The sequence below is a fragment of the Trematomus bernacchii genome, unplaced genomic scaffold, assembly GCF_902827165.1.
Source record: "Trematomus bernacchii unplaced genomic scaffold, fTreBer1.1, whole genome shotgun sequence".
NCBI lineage: Eukaryota > Metazoa > Chordata > Actinopteri > Perciformes > Nototheniidae > Trematomus > Trematomus bernacchii.
The window spans coordinates 178,836-196,854 of record NW_022987693.1 but is presented as its reverse complement, the minus strand read 5'-3'; the positions used below and the strand labels follow the sequence as shown (position 1 = coordinate 196,854).

General features: G+C 41.3%; 1 protein-coding gene across 1 annotated transcript in view; it reads right to left on the bottom strand.

The window, feature by feature from the left end:
* LOC117489203 (serine-rich coiled-coil domain-containing protein 2-like) overlaps positions 1-18,019 on the bottom strand; it is a 38,483-nt gene that overhangs the window by 11,244 nt on the left and 9,220 nt on the right. The window contains exons 2-5 of the mRNA XM_034138376.1: positions 4,113-5,261; positions 3,371-3,535; positions 2,901-3,127; positions 1,084-1,248 (exon numbers count right to left, since the gene is read on the bottom strand). Coding sequence (XP_033994267.1) covers positions 1,084-1,248; positions 2,901-3,127; positions 3,371-3,535; positions 4,113-5,226 — 1,671 coding nt within the window. The 5' untranslated portion in view covers positions 5,227-5,261. The remainder of the gene's footprint in view (positions 1-1,083; positions 1,249-2,900; positions 3,128-3,370; positions 3,536-4,112; positions 5,262-18,019) is intronic.

Below are 18,019 nucleotides of genomic sequence, written 5' to 3'. Positions count from 1 at the left end.
ACCAGAGGGCGCCAGAGGATTGAATAATGAAATCTGATGCAGAGCTCAGAGGTAAAGGAAGCTTTTCATTATTTAACTATGGACAGAAACTTGACCTGATTTTGTTAAATATACGTTGGAACACAAAATACTGAGCATGGACCCACAACATTATAGATATTTCTTACTTTTTTTACTGCCTGTTGTTATCCTGACTTGTGAATTGTTTTAATAATTATATTTATGTTTTCTCCTGTTTTTTAATTGTTTTTTTATGGATTTTAAATATGTTTTTTTATTTAAAATAGGTTGTTATATTATTTAAAATATTTGTATTTAATTTTCTTTAAAATATTTGTCTCCATCCATTTTATTTAGCTTTTAAAGAAAATGTCTATATAGATTTCGACATAATGTAGATTTGAATTCAATATTTTTTTAACCAAAATAAAGGTGGTTATAACAAACATCAGACATGTGAGACTTAGTTGATTTAATGTTAAATTAAACGGTTTTCAGCAGCAGCAGCTTCTAGAAGTTTTACCCTCGAGTTCAGACTGGTTTGAAAATGTGCAGCTCGTGTAAACGCTGACATTTAGAGCCTGTTTCTGCCTGTTCCAGGATCAGTGAGTTCTCTGCACGATGTGTCTGGCACCGACACAAGATGACCCAATCTGGAGAGAAACTGGACTAAAGTAGGACGGAGGCGTCAGGAATATTAAACTCTGCATCCTGTTTTCAGCACAACAACAACAACAACACTCACAAACAAATCAGCTGCTCACACGGTGACAGTCGATCAATGTTCAATGGATAATTAGGAACAAGTCAAATGATCTTGTTGTGTATTTGTGTATTTGTATTCAATGCTGGATCCACCTCATCATTTTATTCTCGTAAATCATCAGTAATTTGTAAGATTATAATCCCAGAGTACATCAACATTTCAGGTTTTCTTTCTTGTAAATGCATCACTTTCATTTGGGAAAATGCACATTTTTCAGGTTGTTTTCTAGTTTATCTAGTATTGTGTGACAAGACAAATAAAACCCTCAAATGGTTAAAATATCTTTGAGCTAATTTAGCTTTTTCCTTCACACTCACGATGCTGTTGAGGTCGGAGTCGAAGCTCCCGATGTGCAGGTTGTTGCTGTTGGAGTGGATGGAGACGTTTCCCCCCCCCAGGGGCTCCAGACCCTCCTCGTCCCACAGGTAGGTCCCCCCCGACCCACAGCTGTCCGAGGGGGAGAGGTCCAGAGAGGAGCCGCCCTAAAGAGGAGAGAGGCTTTTATTCTGAAGGATTACACTCATCATCCATACAGGTGATACACACAGAGAGGCTTTTATTCTGAAGGATTACACTCATCATCCATACAGGAGATACACACAGAGAGGCTTTTATTCTGAAGGATTCCACTCATCATCCATACAGGTGATACACACAGAGAGGCTTTTATTCTGAAGGATTACACTCATCATCCATACAGGAGATACACACAGAGAGGCTTTTATTCTGAAGGATTCCAGTCATCATCCATACAGGAGATACACAGAGGCTTTTATTCTGAAGGATTCCACTCATCATCTATACAGGAGATACACACAGAGGCTTTTATTCTGAAGGGTTACACTCATAACCCATACAGGAGATACACAGAGAGGCTTTTATTCTGAAGGATTCCAGTCATCATCCATACAGGAGATACACACAGAGAGGCTTTTATTCTGAAGGATTCCACTCATCATCCATACAGGAGATAAACACAGAGAGGCTTTTATTCTGAAGGATTACACTCATCATCCATACAGGAGATACACACAGAGAGGCTTTTATTCTGAAGGATTACACTCATCATCCATACAGGTGATACACACAGAGAGGCTTTTATTCTGAAGGATTCCACTCATCATCCATACAGGAGATACACACAGAGAGGCTTTTATTCTGAAGGATTCCACTCATCATCCATACAGGAGATACACACAGAGAGGCTTTTATTCTGAAGGATTACACTCATCATCCATACAGGTGATACACACAGAGAGGCTTTTATTCTGAAGGATTCCACTCATCATCCATACAGGAGATACACAGAGAGGCTTTTATTCTGAAGGATTCCAGTCATCATCCATACAGGAGATACACAGAGGCTTTTATTCTGAAGGATTCCACTCATCATCCATACAGGAGATACACACAGAGAGGCTTTTATTCTGAAGGATTCCACTCATCATCCATACAGGAGATACACAGAGAGGCTTTTATTCTGAAGGATTACACTCATCATCCATACAGGTGATACACACAGAGGCTTTTATTCTGAAGGATTACACTCATCATCCATACAGGTGATACACACAGAGAGGCCTTTATTCTGAAGGATTCTGTCTATATCAGTGTATTCAGAAGCATATGCACAAAGAGAGGCTTTTATTTTGTAGTAGTCTGCTTATAAGTCTGTCGTTTACAGGAGATACACACAGGGAGGCTTTTATTCTGAAGGGTTACACTAATAATCCATACAGGAGATACACAAAGAGAGGCTCACTGGGGGTGAAACATGTGAAACGGGTCTGATAGGAAGTTAGAAAATGCTTCACAGTGAGATAGATGTGTCACAGTTTCTGAGGGTGGGGTTAAACTGAGTCATTGCATATTTATAATATTTGTTAGATTACATCATACCAGCACGACTCTTATCTCCTACTTAAACACACCGGTCTGCCATCAATATATATTATTTTATTCTAATCCCTCTGCCAACAGGGGTTAGATTTGGTTTGTTTGTCAGCAGGAGGAAGGTAAAACTCGGACAAAGAGGAATTCATGACGTTATTTAAGTATTTTCTCGTAGATGTACGGCTAGAATCTCAGAAAATGTCCACTTTCTTTCTCTCAAATTAATTTAAAGTGCCGGTACCTGCTCGTGGTCCTCCTGCTGATTGGACCTCCTGCGGTGAGGGAGTCTGATGAGACGGTTTTCGGCGCACCAGTCCACGCCGTCGTCCAGGAAGCAAAAACCTGCCTTCGAGACGCCGCTGACGGCCATCTTGTCTTCTTCATTGAACCTGGCACACGATTGGTCGAGCCCCGAGTCGTCCTCGTCGTTTTTGGATGAGAGAAGAAGAATTCCCATCCCTCCGTTTCCTAAAAAACACAAAATGAGATGAGACGGGGAATTAGGGACATTGTGGGGGAAATAAAAAAGTAAAATCAGACAAAAACAACTTCTCAGAATTGTCTTTCTTGTAAATTCATCTTAGAGAATATCTGTATTATCCCATACATATCATCATACCCATAAAAAATATGGTACATTTCTGAAAAAACAATAACCCTATAATATAAGTTACTAACCCACTCCTAACACATCTCAAAGTGTTTTCTTACCGAGGTTGTCGAAGTCGTCCATGTATTCCTGACTCGTGTCGTTTCTGTCCAGAGACGAGTTGGAGGAGAGGCTCATGTCCTCCAGCGTCTCCCCCAGAATCGACACCTCTCTCTGGGCCACCATCGCTGCCGACAGCCCCCTCTCTGGAGCCTCCGGGGGGCTTTCTACAACGTGAGGGAAATTAAATATAAGGATGTAGAAAGACACAGATAAGATGAGGAAAGAGACATATGATGGAATATATACATTTACAGGAACAAATATAAAATTGTAATTAAAAAAATATAACATTTTAATTAAAAAATATAACATTTTAATTAAAAAAATATAACATTTTAATAAAAAATCTATATAAAATTGACGGGACATTTTTGGAGATTTTTTCAACAATGATCAAATGAAAGAGACATATGATGGTTTATACATTTACGGGTATTATTTAGTAGTTTTTTTGAGACAAAATGTTCGATTATTTTCCGTAAATGTACCTCTAACATGGGTCCTTAATAGAAAAAAACAATTTAACTTAATCCTCAGAAAATAATATTAATTTTTTCCGTAAAAAAATGTTCGCATCTTTATTCACATAAAATATCCAAGATTTTTACGCAAAATGTATATAATTGATCATTTATTTAAAGACAGGGATAAGTCGAGATCAAATAAAAAAAAAATGCTAGCAATGAGATTCGTGTTTTCTACGATGTTTACAAACATATCACGTTAATAACAATTTCCCACCTGGGCTGTTCTCTGTAGTCGACGGCGTCTCCACGGAGTTACTTCTAGCCGTCGGTCCTCGGATCACTTCCTGTCCGCTCCCATTGGCTGTGGTGACTCTGAGGGGGCGGGACTGCTTGATGAGCGACGGGCGTGACAGCCTATAGCTGATCCCGCTGGGCTTGGAGGCGGGACCAGTGCTGGGGGGGAGGAGGAGGGGCTTCTTTAGGGGCAGGAGTCCAGATTTAGATTGACTTTTGGGTTTCACCAAGACTCCTTTAGGGGGAGTTTGAGCGGCGGCGGCCATGTTGGTGGAGGAGTGAGATAAGGGGGAGGAAGGGGAGGGATTTATGGTGGGGGAGGGGGAGGGATTTAGGGTAGGGGAGGGATTTAGGGTGGGGGAGGGTTGTTGGCGGACCTGAGTGAGGCTACGAGAACGGAAACGATCGTTTTGCGTTAGCGGGACCGTAGCTTTTCCCAGGCTGTCGCTGGAGTGAGATCGACTCGCTGGAGGTTTCTTTAATAACGGGGAACCGGAGCGGGAACCGGGACCAGAACCAGGTCCGGTTCCACTGCCGGGACGAGAGAAACCCGGCTGCCTCAGAGAACCGATCCGGGGTCCAGATCCAGATCCAGAAACACCCATTAGCGTAGATTTTGTTCCGTTTAAAACAGTAGATCCAGAAACACCATTCACTGCCGGTTTTATTCCATTTAACGCAGTTTTGGAAACAGGAAGTAACCGGGGGATGGACTGCGGCGAAGGTGATGAAGACGAGGGGAAACCGAAGCCCCGCCCCTTTCCAGTAGAAGAAATGGCGGTTTTTCCTTGGAGGTTTAACTGATGATTGTTGTTGTTAATAGCGGATCGAATCCCAGTTGCTCCGCCTTCCTCTTCGTTCTCTTTCCGCCACTTTGTCGGCACTCGGATGAATCCATTCTGCTTCACGGGGGTCGGAGCGGTGTACGACGAGGAGCCGTTGACCCCCGCGGGGCCCGGGTGATGGTAGAACCCGTTGGTGAGGCGGGTGTTTGTGGAGCTAGCCGTGGAAAGCGTGGAGGATTTGGGCTTCGACCCGAATTTGGGCAGCCTGGAGACCATGGTGGGCATGGCGAGGAGAGGGGGGGCGGACATCAGACCGCACCTCCTTCACCGTGGATTTGGAAATGCTAGGAGACGGGAGCGAGAGAGAAAAAGTGTTATCACGTTAGCATACAGAAAAGAGCCTAAACACCACAATGCTAATCAATTGAACCTCCTTTAGCATTAACCGTTAGCATTAGCCGTTAGCTCTGGCCAAGCAGGACTGCGCTGCCCAACGGATGGTAGCAGCTAACGGCTAACGTTGGCTAGCTCTTCTGCAGATTTCAACACGGATCTATTTGTTGCTCTGTTCTGAGTTTGTTAATTTATGTTTTTATAAAGTTTATTAACTTAAAACACGTTTTCTTCAAGAATTCAAGATAATAGCTGGGGGGCATTTATTTAAGTGTGAAGTTCAACAAGTGTTTGCAATTATCTTCACGTGTAATCTGTAGGAAATTCCCATAGAGAACATGCTGTTGAGAGATTTATGACACACACACACACACACACACACACACACACACACACACACACACACACACACACACACACACACACACACACACACACACACACACACACACACACACACACACACACACACACACACACACACACACACACACACACCACACACACACACCACACACACACACACACACACACACACACTACACACACACACACACACACACACACACACACACACACACACACACCACACACACACACACCACACACACACACACACACACACACACACACACACACACACACACACACACACACACACACACACACACACACACAGTAATAAATAATTAACAGTGCTGACTCAGTGGAAAAATCACACGTGGCATCTCAACTGATCTGCAGCCTCCAGGCATGTGTGTGTAGAGGTTACATAAACACACACACACACTAACACACACACCACGCCTCTAACAATAACAATTTGCTGCCTCTACATAAGAAAAAGACAGATAGCGATCTGTCAAATGATTTTTGCCAAGACACACCCAACTCATCCTGTCTGTGTTCAACACACACACAAGGTTCAAGGTTCTTTATTGGTAAACTGACACAGCTACAGAGTAATTATGTTGTTGAAAATCTTATGTCACAGGCTTCAACAATGCAACATAATAATAATACAGATAGCAAGAGAAATACAAAAAGAAAAATAGTTATAAAATAAAGTGAGTATGTGGAATAGTGGAGTATGAGTCTATATACAAGTTATTGGAATGATATATATTACTGAGTACACACACACACACACACACACACACACACACACACACACACACACACACACACACACACACACACACACACACACACACACACACACACACACACACACACACACAACACACACACACACACACACACACACACACACACACACACACACACACACACACACACACACACACACACACACACACACACACACACACACACACACACACACACACACACACACACACACACACACACACACACACACACACACACACCACACACACACACACACACACACCACCCCCCCCTGATGAAGCAGAACATAAAACAGAAGCAGTGTTTTGTCCGCCCCGGGCCACCGTACCTCACGAACCAAACATCACGCGCTCCTTCCAACATTTAAATAACAACTATATTTAAAAACTGCTGCCGGGTTTCTATGAAAGAAGAAAGGGAAGTGTAACAGCCGGAGAAACTTGTGATTTCAGTTTGAGGGGAAAGCTTTCTGAAGATCATCTGCACGTCCTGGAGGGGTTTTCAGAATAAAAGTCCAGAACAGAAACAAAGGTGTTATTCAAATATCTTTCTTTAACCATGTTTTTTACTGATATGAAGTTTTATAACCTGCCGAGAAACAGGAGCATAACTAACTGCTCTTATCTGAAAGAAAAGCCAGACAAATGTCAGATTAGTTTGCTCTATTTTTACTTTGATTGCATTTTAGTGCAGTTTTTAATAATATCAATGTTAGGTTAAAATAAATAAAAGGATTGTGGAACCGTGGGAGAGGAGGAATATTCTGAGAAACAGATTTATTACCATTAAAGTCACACATTTATGGGAAAATACCATAGACTGTACTGTATATATATAAATGGACGTAGTGTCCGTGACGTCACCCATAGGTTTCTGCAGAGTTGCTGAGAAGCCCTTAGTAGGCGGAGTCGGCCATCAAAGTGACCATGGCCTAATTTATGCAAACACTTTAAGACCTAATATAACTAAAAGGGGTGCGTTATAAAATAATTCACTCCCAAATCCATAATCATGAAGGTGGAATCTAACTATATCCAGAATAATCTTTATTGCATCCAGGGGTAGAAATGTGTTTATTTCTGCTGTAAAGTTGGGCATGTTAACATGGGGGTCTATGGAGATTGCTCCTTTCTGCAGCCTGCTCCTACTGGCCACTAGATGAACTGCAGTTTGAGGCACTTCCTTATGGGCTTCCCGGCTCTGCCCCAGAGTTTGCCGCTTGGAAAATATGGATATTTTATGACAGTAAAAAATCCTTAATTATCAAAAGAATTAATAAAACTGAAATCATAAAATTATAAGAAAATCCCCAAAATATAAGAACATTTTTTTAGATTAAAAAATACAAATTTAAACGGGAAAAAAAAACTGCAAGAAGAATTGCAATAATATTTAAAAATAAAACTTAAAGGTGGGGTAGGTAAGTTTGAGAAACCGGCTCGAGATACACTTGTTATATTCCATGGAATGCTCTTAACATCCCGATAGCAATGAATATCTGAAGTGCTTTGACAATAAATACATAAATAAATATCATCTGTGGAAGCTGTAGTACTGTAAAAAGCACGACCAATCATCTGAGCCGGCCCGGCTAAAGTAACTGGATGGCCTACCTGCCTGTCAGCCTTCCATCTGTGCACAAACTTATCTCGTGCCCTCATTGGTCATGTGTGCGTTCGTGTGTGTTGGAGGAGGGGCTCTGTGAGGAAGCGGCAGATTTTCTCCGGTTGTGTATTTTCACATTCTAGCGATCTCGAGCTGGTTTCTCAAACTTACCTACCCTACCTTTAAGTTTGCTGTAAATGTTATCTTTTAAGACACGTCAATGAAATGTCAGTATTCTGAGCCCCTACTCTCCCCGTAACTGACGGCAACAAAAGTCTGACATTATACAGTTAAAATAAAGAAGTAAAAACAATAAATGTGGCTTGATATTGAGTTAGACAAAGGTTGATAAACGCTGAGAGAATGGGTCTGCGGAGAGCTTTTCGCCGCGATCCCATCGTCTATTACCAACGTTCAGGGAGCTCTATGCAAGTCAATGGGACCCCCCACTGCGTTTGATAGTGACTCCAAGGGATCCTGACATAACGTCACTATAGATGTGTTGACGAAGCCTCTAGGTTTTTAATTTGTTTCTGCACCGTCCGTCTGTCATAAAATTATAAGTAAAATTCCCCAAATGAATGAACATTTTTCAAGATTATAAAATAACAAAGTGAAATGGAAAAAAAAGTAAATCCTTAAAAGAAAAATTAAAAACGTTTTGCAATAATATTTAAAAAATAAAACTCGAGTTTCCTGTAAATTATAGAGACGTATGGATTTCTGCACGGGGACTTCCTGTTGTTTATGGGTTGGATAAATCTCCGTCCTGAGGAGGAAGCAGATTCTGAGTTTGGCTTCGAGCCACTGAGTCCATTTCAATAAATGAATCACAGCAACAGGTGAAAGTCTCCTCGTCTGATCGAAGGATAAGAAAACGCTCAATTGGGATTAAAGTGTGCTTGCGTGCGTGCGTGCGTGCGTGCGTGCGTGCGTGCGTATAAAGAAGAGGAGGCGGAGCTAATGCCTGATCAGAATGCTACCGGAGATAAATTCAATTCTGCTGTGATAAAACGCCATCCTGTTCTAAACCACATCAAGGATTATTTCTGAAACAGTATGGAGCTCAAATGCTTTTTCTCTCTCAGGTTTACCACAAGGTGAGTTCTTTTTTTATTTCCTGCTTTTTAAACACATGCTCTCTCCAGTACAGGTTAGCTCTGAGTGTTAGCGAATCTGTATCCGCTCGTTGTAGCACCGTTTTTTAAAAGATGTGGTACGGAGGAAAAGAGAGAGGGTTTTATTTTCTGACGCTGCGCGAGTTCCCCGACGCACCGGGGACACATGTTGATGTATAACAGACATCACAAAGTGCATTTTGCATGATAGGTCCCCTTTAACTTATCAATAAATGCATTGTTTATTAAATAAAGAGTGAAATTGCACCGATGACAACATTAGGATGCATTAGAAATCTCTGCATAAAAGGCCAGTATGAAGATCCTGAGAGAGACTGATGCATGCCTTTAATCTGGACCTTCCTCTCTGATGACATCCTCATCTCTGGAAGTCTGAAAACTCATCGGTTTAAAACACCTTTCTAACCTTCGTAGCTCATCCCCCGCCCTCACACACGACGCCACACATCTCCTGCTAAAACAGTCAGTTGAGTGTCTTCCTCGACTCCAACCCTGATTCAGATAAACTGACCTGCAGCTTTAAACTGAGAGACTCTGAGCTGACGTCACCTGACCTTCATGCACACAGAGTGTACAGATGATAAAGTCCATGATGAAGAGTAGCCTCAGATCTCGTTCCCTGATGAAGAGTAACTGGGAGCTTCTGTCTGCAGCGGGACAGGATTCAAATCTGCATTGTGTTTCATCTCATTCCAGATTACCTGCATTTTACTTGCACCATTATGTCTTTTGCACTGAGTTGCACTCTGATGTGTTTGTATCGTGCATATCACATCGATGGAGGACCTGGGACACATCTCTATTCTATACTGCTAGAAAGAACTGCAGAAAAGACACGTTTAACCCGGCGATAAGTCAACTCCTGGTTCAGAGGAGCATCGATCAGCCACTAACACATGAGGCAGTTTGTTGCTTTCAAAGATCTAAATCATTCATCTTCATCTCCTTTGTTTCCCCTTCCTCTTCCTCGTCACATTACTCTTCCTCTCGTCGCTCCATTTCTCCGCTCACTGATCTGAGAACGAGGTCACCTGATCTGAGCCTCTCGTCCTCAACATATGTTTTATCCTTATTATATAAACTCTAATTATTAGGCATTACTGTAGCTCTAGTATTTATTTAATTAGTTTCGTATCCTTTATATTTATTCATTTTATTTGTATTTAGATTTTAGGAAGTCTTTAAGTTGTTTTTAAAGCATTGCAGTCGCCTAGTTTCGTTTTTGGGTTAAAACGTACTCTATTCTCAAAGGAAAGGCTCACAGATGGTCCAGACCCTGTGAGTGTGTGTGTGTGTGTGTGTGTGTGTGTGTGTGTGTGTGTGTGTGTGTGTGTGTGTGTGTGTGTGTGTTCAGGATCCTCTCCCGTTACGCTCCATGATAAATGAATCAAGAGAAACCTGATCGCTGCTCCTCGACCGAACAAACACGACATAAAGGGAAAAAAAACATCCAGAAAACTTCACCTCAAAATCGATCCTGAGGAAACACATGCTCTGACTCCAAGGTGTGCCGTTTAGAAGTCCAGAGATATTCACTTTAATGTGATATAAAACAGAGAAACCTCACTCTGCCTGGAGCTAACTGCTAGCAGCTAACAGCTAGCAGCTAACGTGCTAGCTCTCCTGCAGATTTGTTGTCCACGATGTAGCATATCAAGAAAAACACGGGCCGTTGACCGTGAGAATACCGCGTCAAAACACATGTTCTATCGTGTCTTATGAGCCTTGAGAGGTTATTTCTATTGTGCACTCTAATCAATATTAATCTAACTATTGTTCGTTTATACATTTTAAGAAATGGCGTTTATCTTTTTTGAGAATGAGTTCTTATTTTATTTTATTTCGAGAGGTTCATAAATGTGACCGTGATCCAACCCTCCGTCAGCTGAGCATTGTGGGAAGGAGGAGAGTCTCTCATCGTGTCCTCGTCTCCTCTGAGGACGGAGATATTTCAGTCTGAGGACACGGAGACGAAACCTCCTTGTTTCCCCCTTCCTTCAGTGCAGAGTCTTACTGAGATAAACGATGCTGGAGGAGGGGATCATATCCTGAGGAAAACTCTACCATTAAAAGTGTTCATTCAGGATTTCCTCGTTAATAAGGAAACATCTGAGGAGATCCGTTTAGCCTACGTTAAAGGGCGGGATTAAGGTGCGAAACCGACCAATCGTATGGCTTAAGAACAAGAGAATGAACCAATCAGAGCTACTTGAACCCAACGCTGGACGCCTTTGTGTTATTTGCCCTGAACTTAACCTTTCAGGCAGCACATCCTTAGAGCCTGTCGCTCCCTGGTGTTCCCCCTAGCTTCAGGTTATATTACAGTTCAGACGAGAGACAAACTTTTCAAGCAAAGACAAGAAAAAACTAAAAAGAAAGCAAATATGCAAGTTTTATTTCTTGTTTAAAGGGGACCTATCATGCAAAATGCACTTGTGTACGTCTTTTCTACATGAATATGTGTCCCCGGTGTTCCAGGGAACTCACCAAGTGTCAGAAAACACAACCCTCTCTATTTTCCTCCATACCCAAATCTCTAAAAAAGGGGCTGCAACGGATCTGATAAAAACTGATCCAGATTTGAACACTGTCCTGACGTCAGGACGGTGGCGCTACGGCTATTGGGCCAACTCCACCAATCAGGAGGAGACAGCCACGGCCATTGCCGTTCGAAAGTGCTGGAGACGCTGTAGTACATATGCCAGGCCAGTAGGTGGTGCTGTTCTCACAGAATCAGCCCTTGCTAGAAATTGTCAAATTGAGCGAAATGAGGCATGGCTAAAATGCATGATCTGTTTGGTATTTTCAAAAAAGAAAAGTATAAATATGCCTTATATAGGTATGATCCTACACTATATTATTATAATATAGCATGATAGGTCCACTTTAAGTTCTTGTTTATTTGAGGTTGTATTCCTTCTTCATACGTGAGTTTTTCACGGCTGTCTTTTAACATTTCAGCAAACGGGTTCCAAAATATCATTTGTAATTATTATAGTGCATCATATATTTGAGATATTGTTAATATCTTTTTGAATATAGTGCATGCTGACGTCTGACCGACTTCCCTCTCTGCTCCACTTTTAAACGTCACCTCAGACAGGATTTAAAGTCGCCCCAGTCAGAGCGACTCCTCGTGGAAATAGAAACCCTCTTTTAGCCGCGCAGAGTTTTTATAATTTGCTGAAACCTGATCTGTGTTTCCTCCGGACAGACGGACGTCACGCTAACATATCCAGACAGACGGAGAAGCACTCGACTGTATTATTAGAAAGAGACGGATATCTTTCTACAGGCGTTACAGAAACACAGAAACAGAAGCTGGAGATCTGCTGCTGCTTTGAGATTATTAATTAGATTTAATATGAATTACTGTCTTTAGAAAGTTCATTTCACTTCTCTGGTGGAGAAATGAGCTTTTACTTCAAATGCATTTTATAAATAATAACAACATTTAGAGCTTTAGGAACATTAAAATATTAAAGAGAATAACATACAATTATTTAAAAATGATATAAATATATTTAAGTGACATTTTACATTATGGATATTGGAACACACACACACAGAGATCAGCGCGAGTGAGGAGAGGGAGGAGAACTCGCGGTAAGCAGAAGCTAAGAAAATTAGGAAAAGATTATTATTAAGGTGATGATACTCTGTAGTTCTGGAACCCATTAATATCCCCTTGATGAAGCACTAATAAGACAAATATTATAAGAGAAACATTCGTTAGCCTACAAGCTAGTAAGCTGGCTTTTTTAGGTTTTCCCTGGCAAGTTAACATATAGCTTAATGGGACTGATACGTTGTCTCATTGAAAGAATGTCATTATTTTGTTAACCACCATTCATGAACAATTACTGTCAGATGGCAGCTTGTTTTGTTTAGTTTATTTACTTATGTGGTTATAAGGGCAACAGTGGTCTTTTGGGACCTGAACAAAATGTTTATAGTCAGCTTTTTGTGGTAGTTTTGATTGACAATATATAGAATGAATAATATAGAAATAGAAAAAAAATGTAGGCACACATGTAGTTTTGACCATTAACTGTGTGGTATTGTTATGTCAATGCCTATTTGTATGGACCTCTATCAGGGACCAAAGAGGTCACCTGCATCCTTTTTGACTCTCCCAAAGCCCCCCAACTACACACACACACACACACACACACACACACACACACACACACACACACACACACACACACACACACACACACACACACACACACACACACACACACACACACACACACACACACACACACACACACACACACACACACACACACACACCACACACACACACACACACACACACACACACACACACACACACACACACACACCCACACACACACACACACACACACACACCACACACACACACACACACACACACACACACACACACACACACACACACACACACACACACACACACACACACACACACACACACACACACACACACACACACACACACACACACACACCTTCTTAAAATATATAAAACACATTAATGGTTGCCCGGGAGCCTTTTCCAGCATTTAGTCCGATCCCCTCCCCCCTCTCGTTTCTCAGTAACTTCACAAAGACAAACTCCCCGTTGTGCTCCTCTCACTCCAATAAAGGAAACCCCCCCCCCCCCCCCCCCCCCCAGCATCACTAATCTGCCTCAAAGCAGCTCTTTCTCTGAAGCCCTCCAAGAAAAAGAGCTCCTAGAAACCTGCAGCTCATCGGCTGAAAACCAACTATGTGCAATATATATATATATATATATATCAGTGTTTCCCCTCCCATTGTCTTGGAGGGGCGATGCGCCCCGCCAACGGAGACCTGCGCCCCCCCTGAAATTCAAGGTGTTTAAAAAAATTATAATTTTCTTTTTTTTATATATATATTTTTTTATATATATATATATATATCAATATATATAGCACCAAATTGCAACTAATCTATATCTACTGTCACTTTTCACATTGAACATGCTTTCATTTTAAGTTGTGAGTTTAGTGTTGTTGACCCTTTTACAGCGCCACGGCTTCCACAGATGAAATATTTGTATATATTTATTGTCAAAGCATTTAATATATTCATTGCTATCGGGATGTTAAGAGCATTACATGGTTCAAGGTTCAAGGTTCAAGGTTCTTTATTGTCAATCTAACATAGCTACAGAGTAATTATGTAGTTGAAAATCTTATGTCACAGGCTTCTCCAACAATGCAACATAATAATAATAATACAGATAGCAAGAGCAATACAAAAAGAAAAATAGTTCTAAAATAAAGTGATGATGTGGAATAGTGCAGTACGAGTCTATATACAAGTTATTGGAATGATATACATTAGATATTAGATATATATTACTGAGTAGCAGATGAATGTTTGAAGTTGTTTCAGCAGTTCAATTGTTTAACAGTCTCACTGCCCGCGGGAAGAAACTGTCTCCGAATCTTCTTGTCTATAATATGGAATATAACAAAAAGTGTTTCTGAAGTGAATTACCTACCCCACCTTTAAGCTGCCTGTGGCTCTTTTCTGCTGGAACAATGTGTATTTCCCCTCTGAGGGACGGATAAAGGTATTCTGATCTGATCTGATCTGATCTGATACATAATTAGATTCTGATTCTGATTATCTGAGCACTTTGATTGCATTTCATTTATTAGCTATTTCTTTAAATGCATTTTACCAACAATAAACTATATCTCAATATCTATTCAGTGTGCGAAAAAGCACACGTCCCACCGTCCGGGACGTGTTATTTACAATGTCGGACAAGTAGATCTTTCAATTGACTTGCCCGGCGGACAAGTGACGTTTTTAGCCCTCATTTATTGACAAATTATTGATAAACTCAGTTTACAAAAGGCAGAACTCATTCGCAAATTGTCCGTGTCCGCCATTGTTCGTTTAGAAATGTTAGTTTCGGTTCTCCTTGTCGATTCCTAAGGAAATGCATCTCGCCGCTTTCTGTACTGTTACGGCCCGTCCACACAGCAGCGTTAAAAAATCTTGGAACGCTTCTGCCCATTCACTTTGAATGGGGTGACGTCACTTTCCCTCACTTTTCGCTGAACTGCATTGTGGGAAGCAGAGCGGAGATTTCCAGGATTTTCAGGATTCAAAGTTGAGCAATGTTCAACTTTTGAAGCTTCGGTGGAAGCGTCAGCCAATCAAATCCCGTTTATGCAAATCTGACAGTTCAAGCGCTAGCCAATCAAACGGCGTGTATGCTGTAAACATGGAGGAGAAATGAGCGGTAGGGAATCACCCGGTGCTTTATGACCAGACCCTATTTACCTACCGGGATACAAACCGGAGGAGCCAGGCATGGAGGGAGGTGGCAGAGACAGTGGTAGGTTCTCGCCTGTTTGGGGAGTTTATATCCACTTTACTTCGGGCTTTTTTGCTTCGTATGTCGGGGGAGGGAGATTCATGTGATTGGTTGTTGGTGCCTTGCTCGCAAAAAATCCCCAAGCTTCAGATACGCCCACCTCCAAGATTTTTTTAACGCTGCTGTGTGGACGGGCCGTTAGACGGGGGCGGGGCGGGGCGGGACGTGTAGCACAGTGGCAGGGTTGGGAAGCAAAACTCGGTGCCGAGTAGGAACAAATAACAATTGTCCGGTACCGGGATTAATAAGAGTTGTGAGGACAGGAGGCGGAGCCCCGGGACCGCAGCTCTCTCTCTCTGCTCCGGATCATCTGATCGCTGCACGGTGCAGTTCAGCGTCTCTCTCTCTCTCTCTCTCTTTCTACACACAGCGGACCCCCTGCCCGTTTAACAGCCTAATCTTTGTCAAACTTTCTTATGTTCTTTCTTTAACACGTAATGAAGGTTATTGAGCATTTTAACTCCTACGTTGTTAATATTGACGCCATTTCCTTTATGAAGTAAAGCAGCCTCCCTGTCTGTGTCCTCGCGCTGTCCTCACATCCCCCGACCCCCAGACTCGGAGGAGCACAGGGATGTCAGTATTGTTTATGAAGCAGGGTATAGAAAGTACATTATTGAAATTAAAATACTATTTATTTACTTCTACAAACAGTGGGCAGCTGCAGCATGTGTATTGCAGGACATGTGTAAGCGTGCAAGCGTCTTTGAGTTGTAGAAAAGCGCTAGGCCTATAGGCTATAAATATAATGTATTATTATTATTAGGCCTATGTGTTGGACATGTGTGGTTGGACTCTGTCTCACAGGCAGGTTGCAGTGTAACATCAGAGGAGACTGGGCCAATTGTACATTCTCAAACTGCACCACTTAGAACTAACTAAACAATGCAGAGATTATTTTTATATAATTGTATTCAATAACCGTAAGAAATTAAACAGTATGAAGTGATTTGTAAATAGGAATACAGATTTGACTTAATGTTTTCATAAATATGTTTTTCTCCCAGTTTGTCATGGGACTTATTTTTACCCTCTCAAAGAACCGGAATCGAGAACCGAAAATAACCGGAATCAAAAAGCAGAACCGGAATCGTTAAAATCCAAACGATACCCAACCCTAGGTGTGATGCAGTAAAATCTTACCGCTCACTTACGTTAGCGGTGTCGTAAAATCGTGGGAAAATGTAAAATACGTTGGCGAAGAAGAAGATTCCAGTGGCCCCAATTTTTCCATTCTGGACAAGTGAAAAATGTATTCGGACAAGTAAATTGCCAAACTCACTTGTCCATGGACAAGTACTCTCTAAAAACTTTTTCTCACACTGCTATTCAGTAAGCAACTGTGACTGAAAGAATATAGCTTTTATTTTACTTGGTTATGGTTATTTCTTTTAAGCAGGGGCAGTCAAACAAGATGTTCTTCCCCCTGCTCCTTTCCACCATGCGCTATAACAAGTGAACATGTTTTGTTTTAAAATAACTGTCATGTGTGGAATAACCAAATGATGAATAGCTTTTAGAGCTGTAGAAACAGAACAATTATAATATAATACATGTATTCTAAAAATATTAACGTGCCATTTTACATTATTGGAGAAAACATTTTCTAAAATGCAACACAATAACATACACACAAATAAAACACAAAGGCATACATTATAATAATTATAAAAAAATAGTTTAAAGCATATAGCACCGTCAGCCACAAAGCAGCTCTTTCTCTGAAACCCTGCAGCTGATCATCGGCTGAATGTCTGAGCGCTTTCACAGCAGATTAAAGCAGCGTTAAAGGTGCAATAAATCCTGAGAACGCCAAGGAAACTAGAGGAAAGGTCAAAGTGTAAAACCCCGTTGTCTCTTGCATAACAAACATAACTTACATTCAGAAATATCTTAGTGTGTGCCCTTTGTCCGGGAAAGATCATATTCAGAATGAGAATCCAGTTTACATACACATTCAAGGAATCTGCTTTGGTGTCTGGTGTGCCAACATAAACAATCTAAACAAATAAGTAGGTAATACAAATTAAAGAAGAAATATATAAGGATAATACAAATTAAAGGTCACCTATCATGCTATTTTTAGGCAATAGCATAGGTCTCAGATATATACAAATATATAAAAAACATGTCTGAAGTGTTTTGCTCCAAATACCAAACATTCTAGCCATGCCTCATATCCCTCTATTTCACTTCCTGTTTCTAAAGTGCTGATTTGGGGTATAAAGCTTTAAAAATAAAAAAGGAGGGGTCTGAGCTCATGCGGGACCCGGCAGCTACTGTCTAAACTAAATGCTGCCGTGATGAAACGCCATATCATGGATTATCAAGGATTGTCTCTGAAACAGTATGGAGCTCAAAGGCTTTCTCTCTTGCCGGTTATACCACAAGGTGAGTTCCTTTTTAT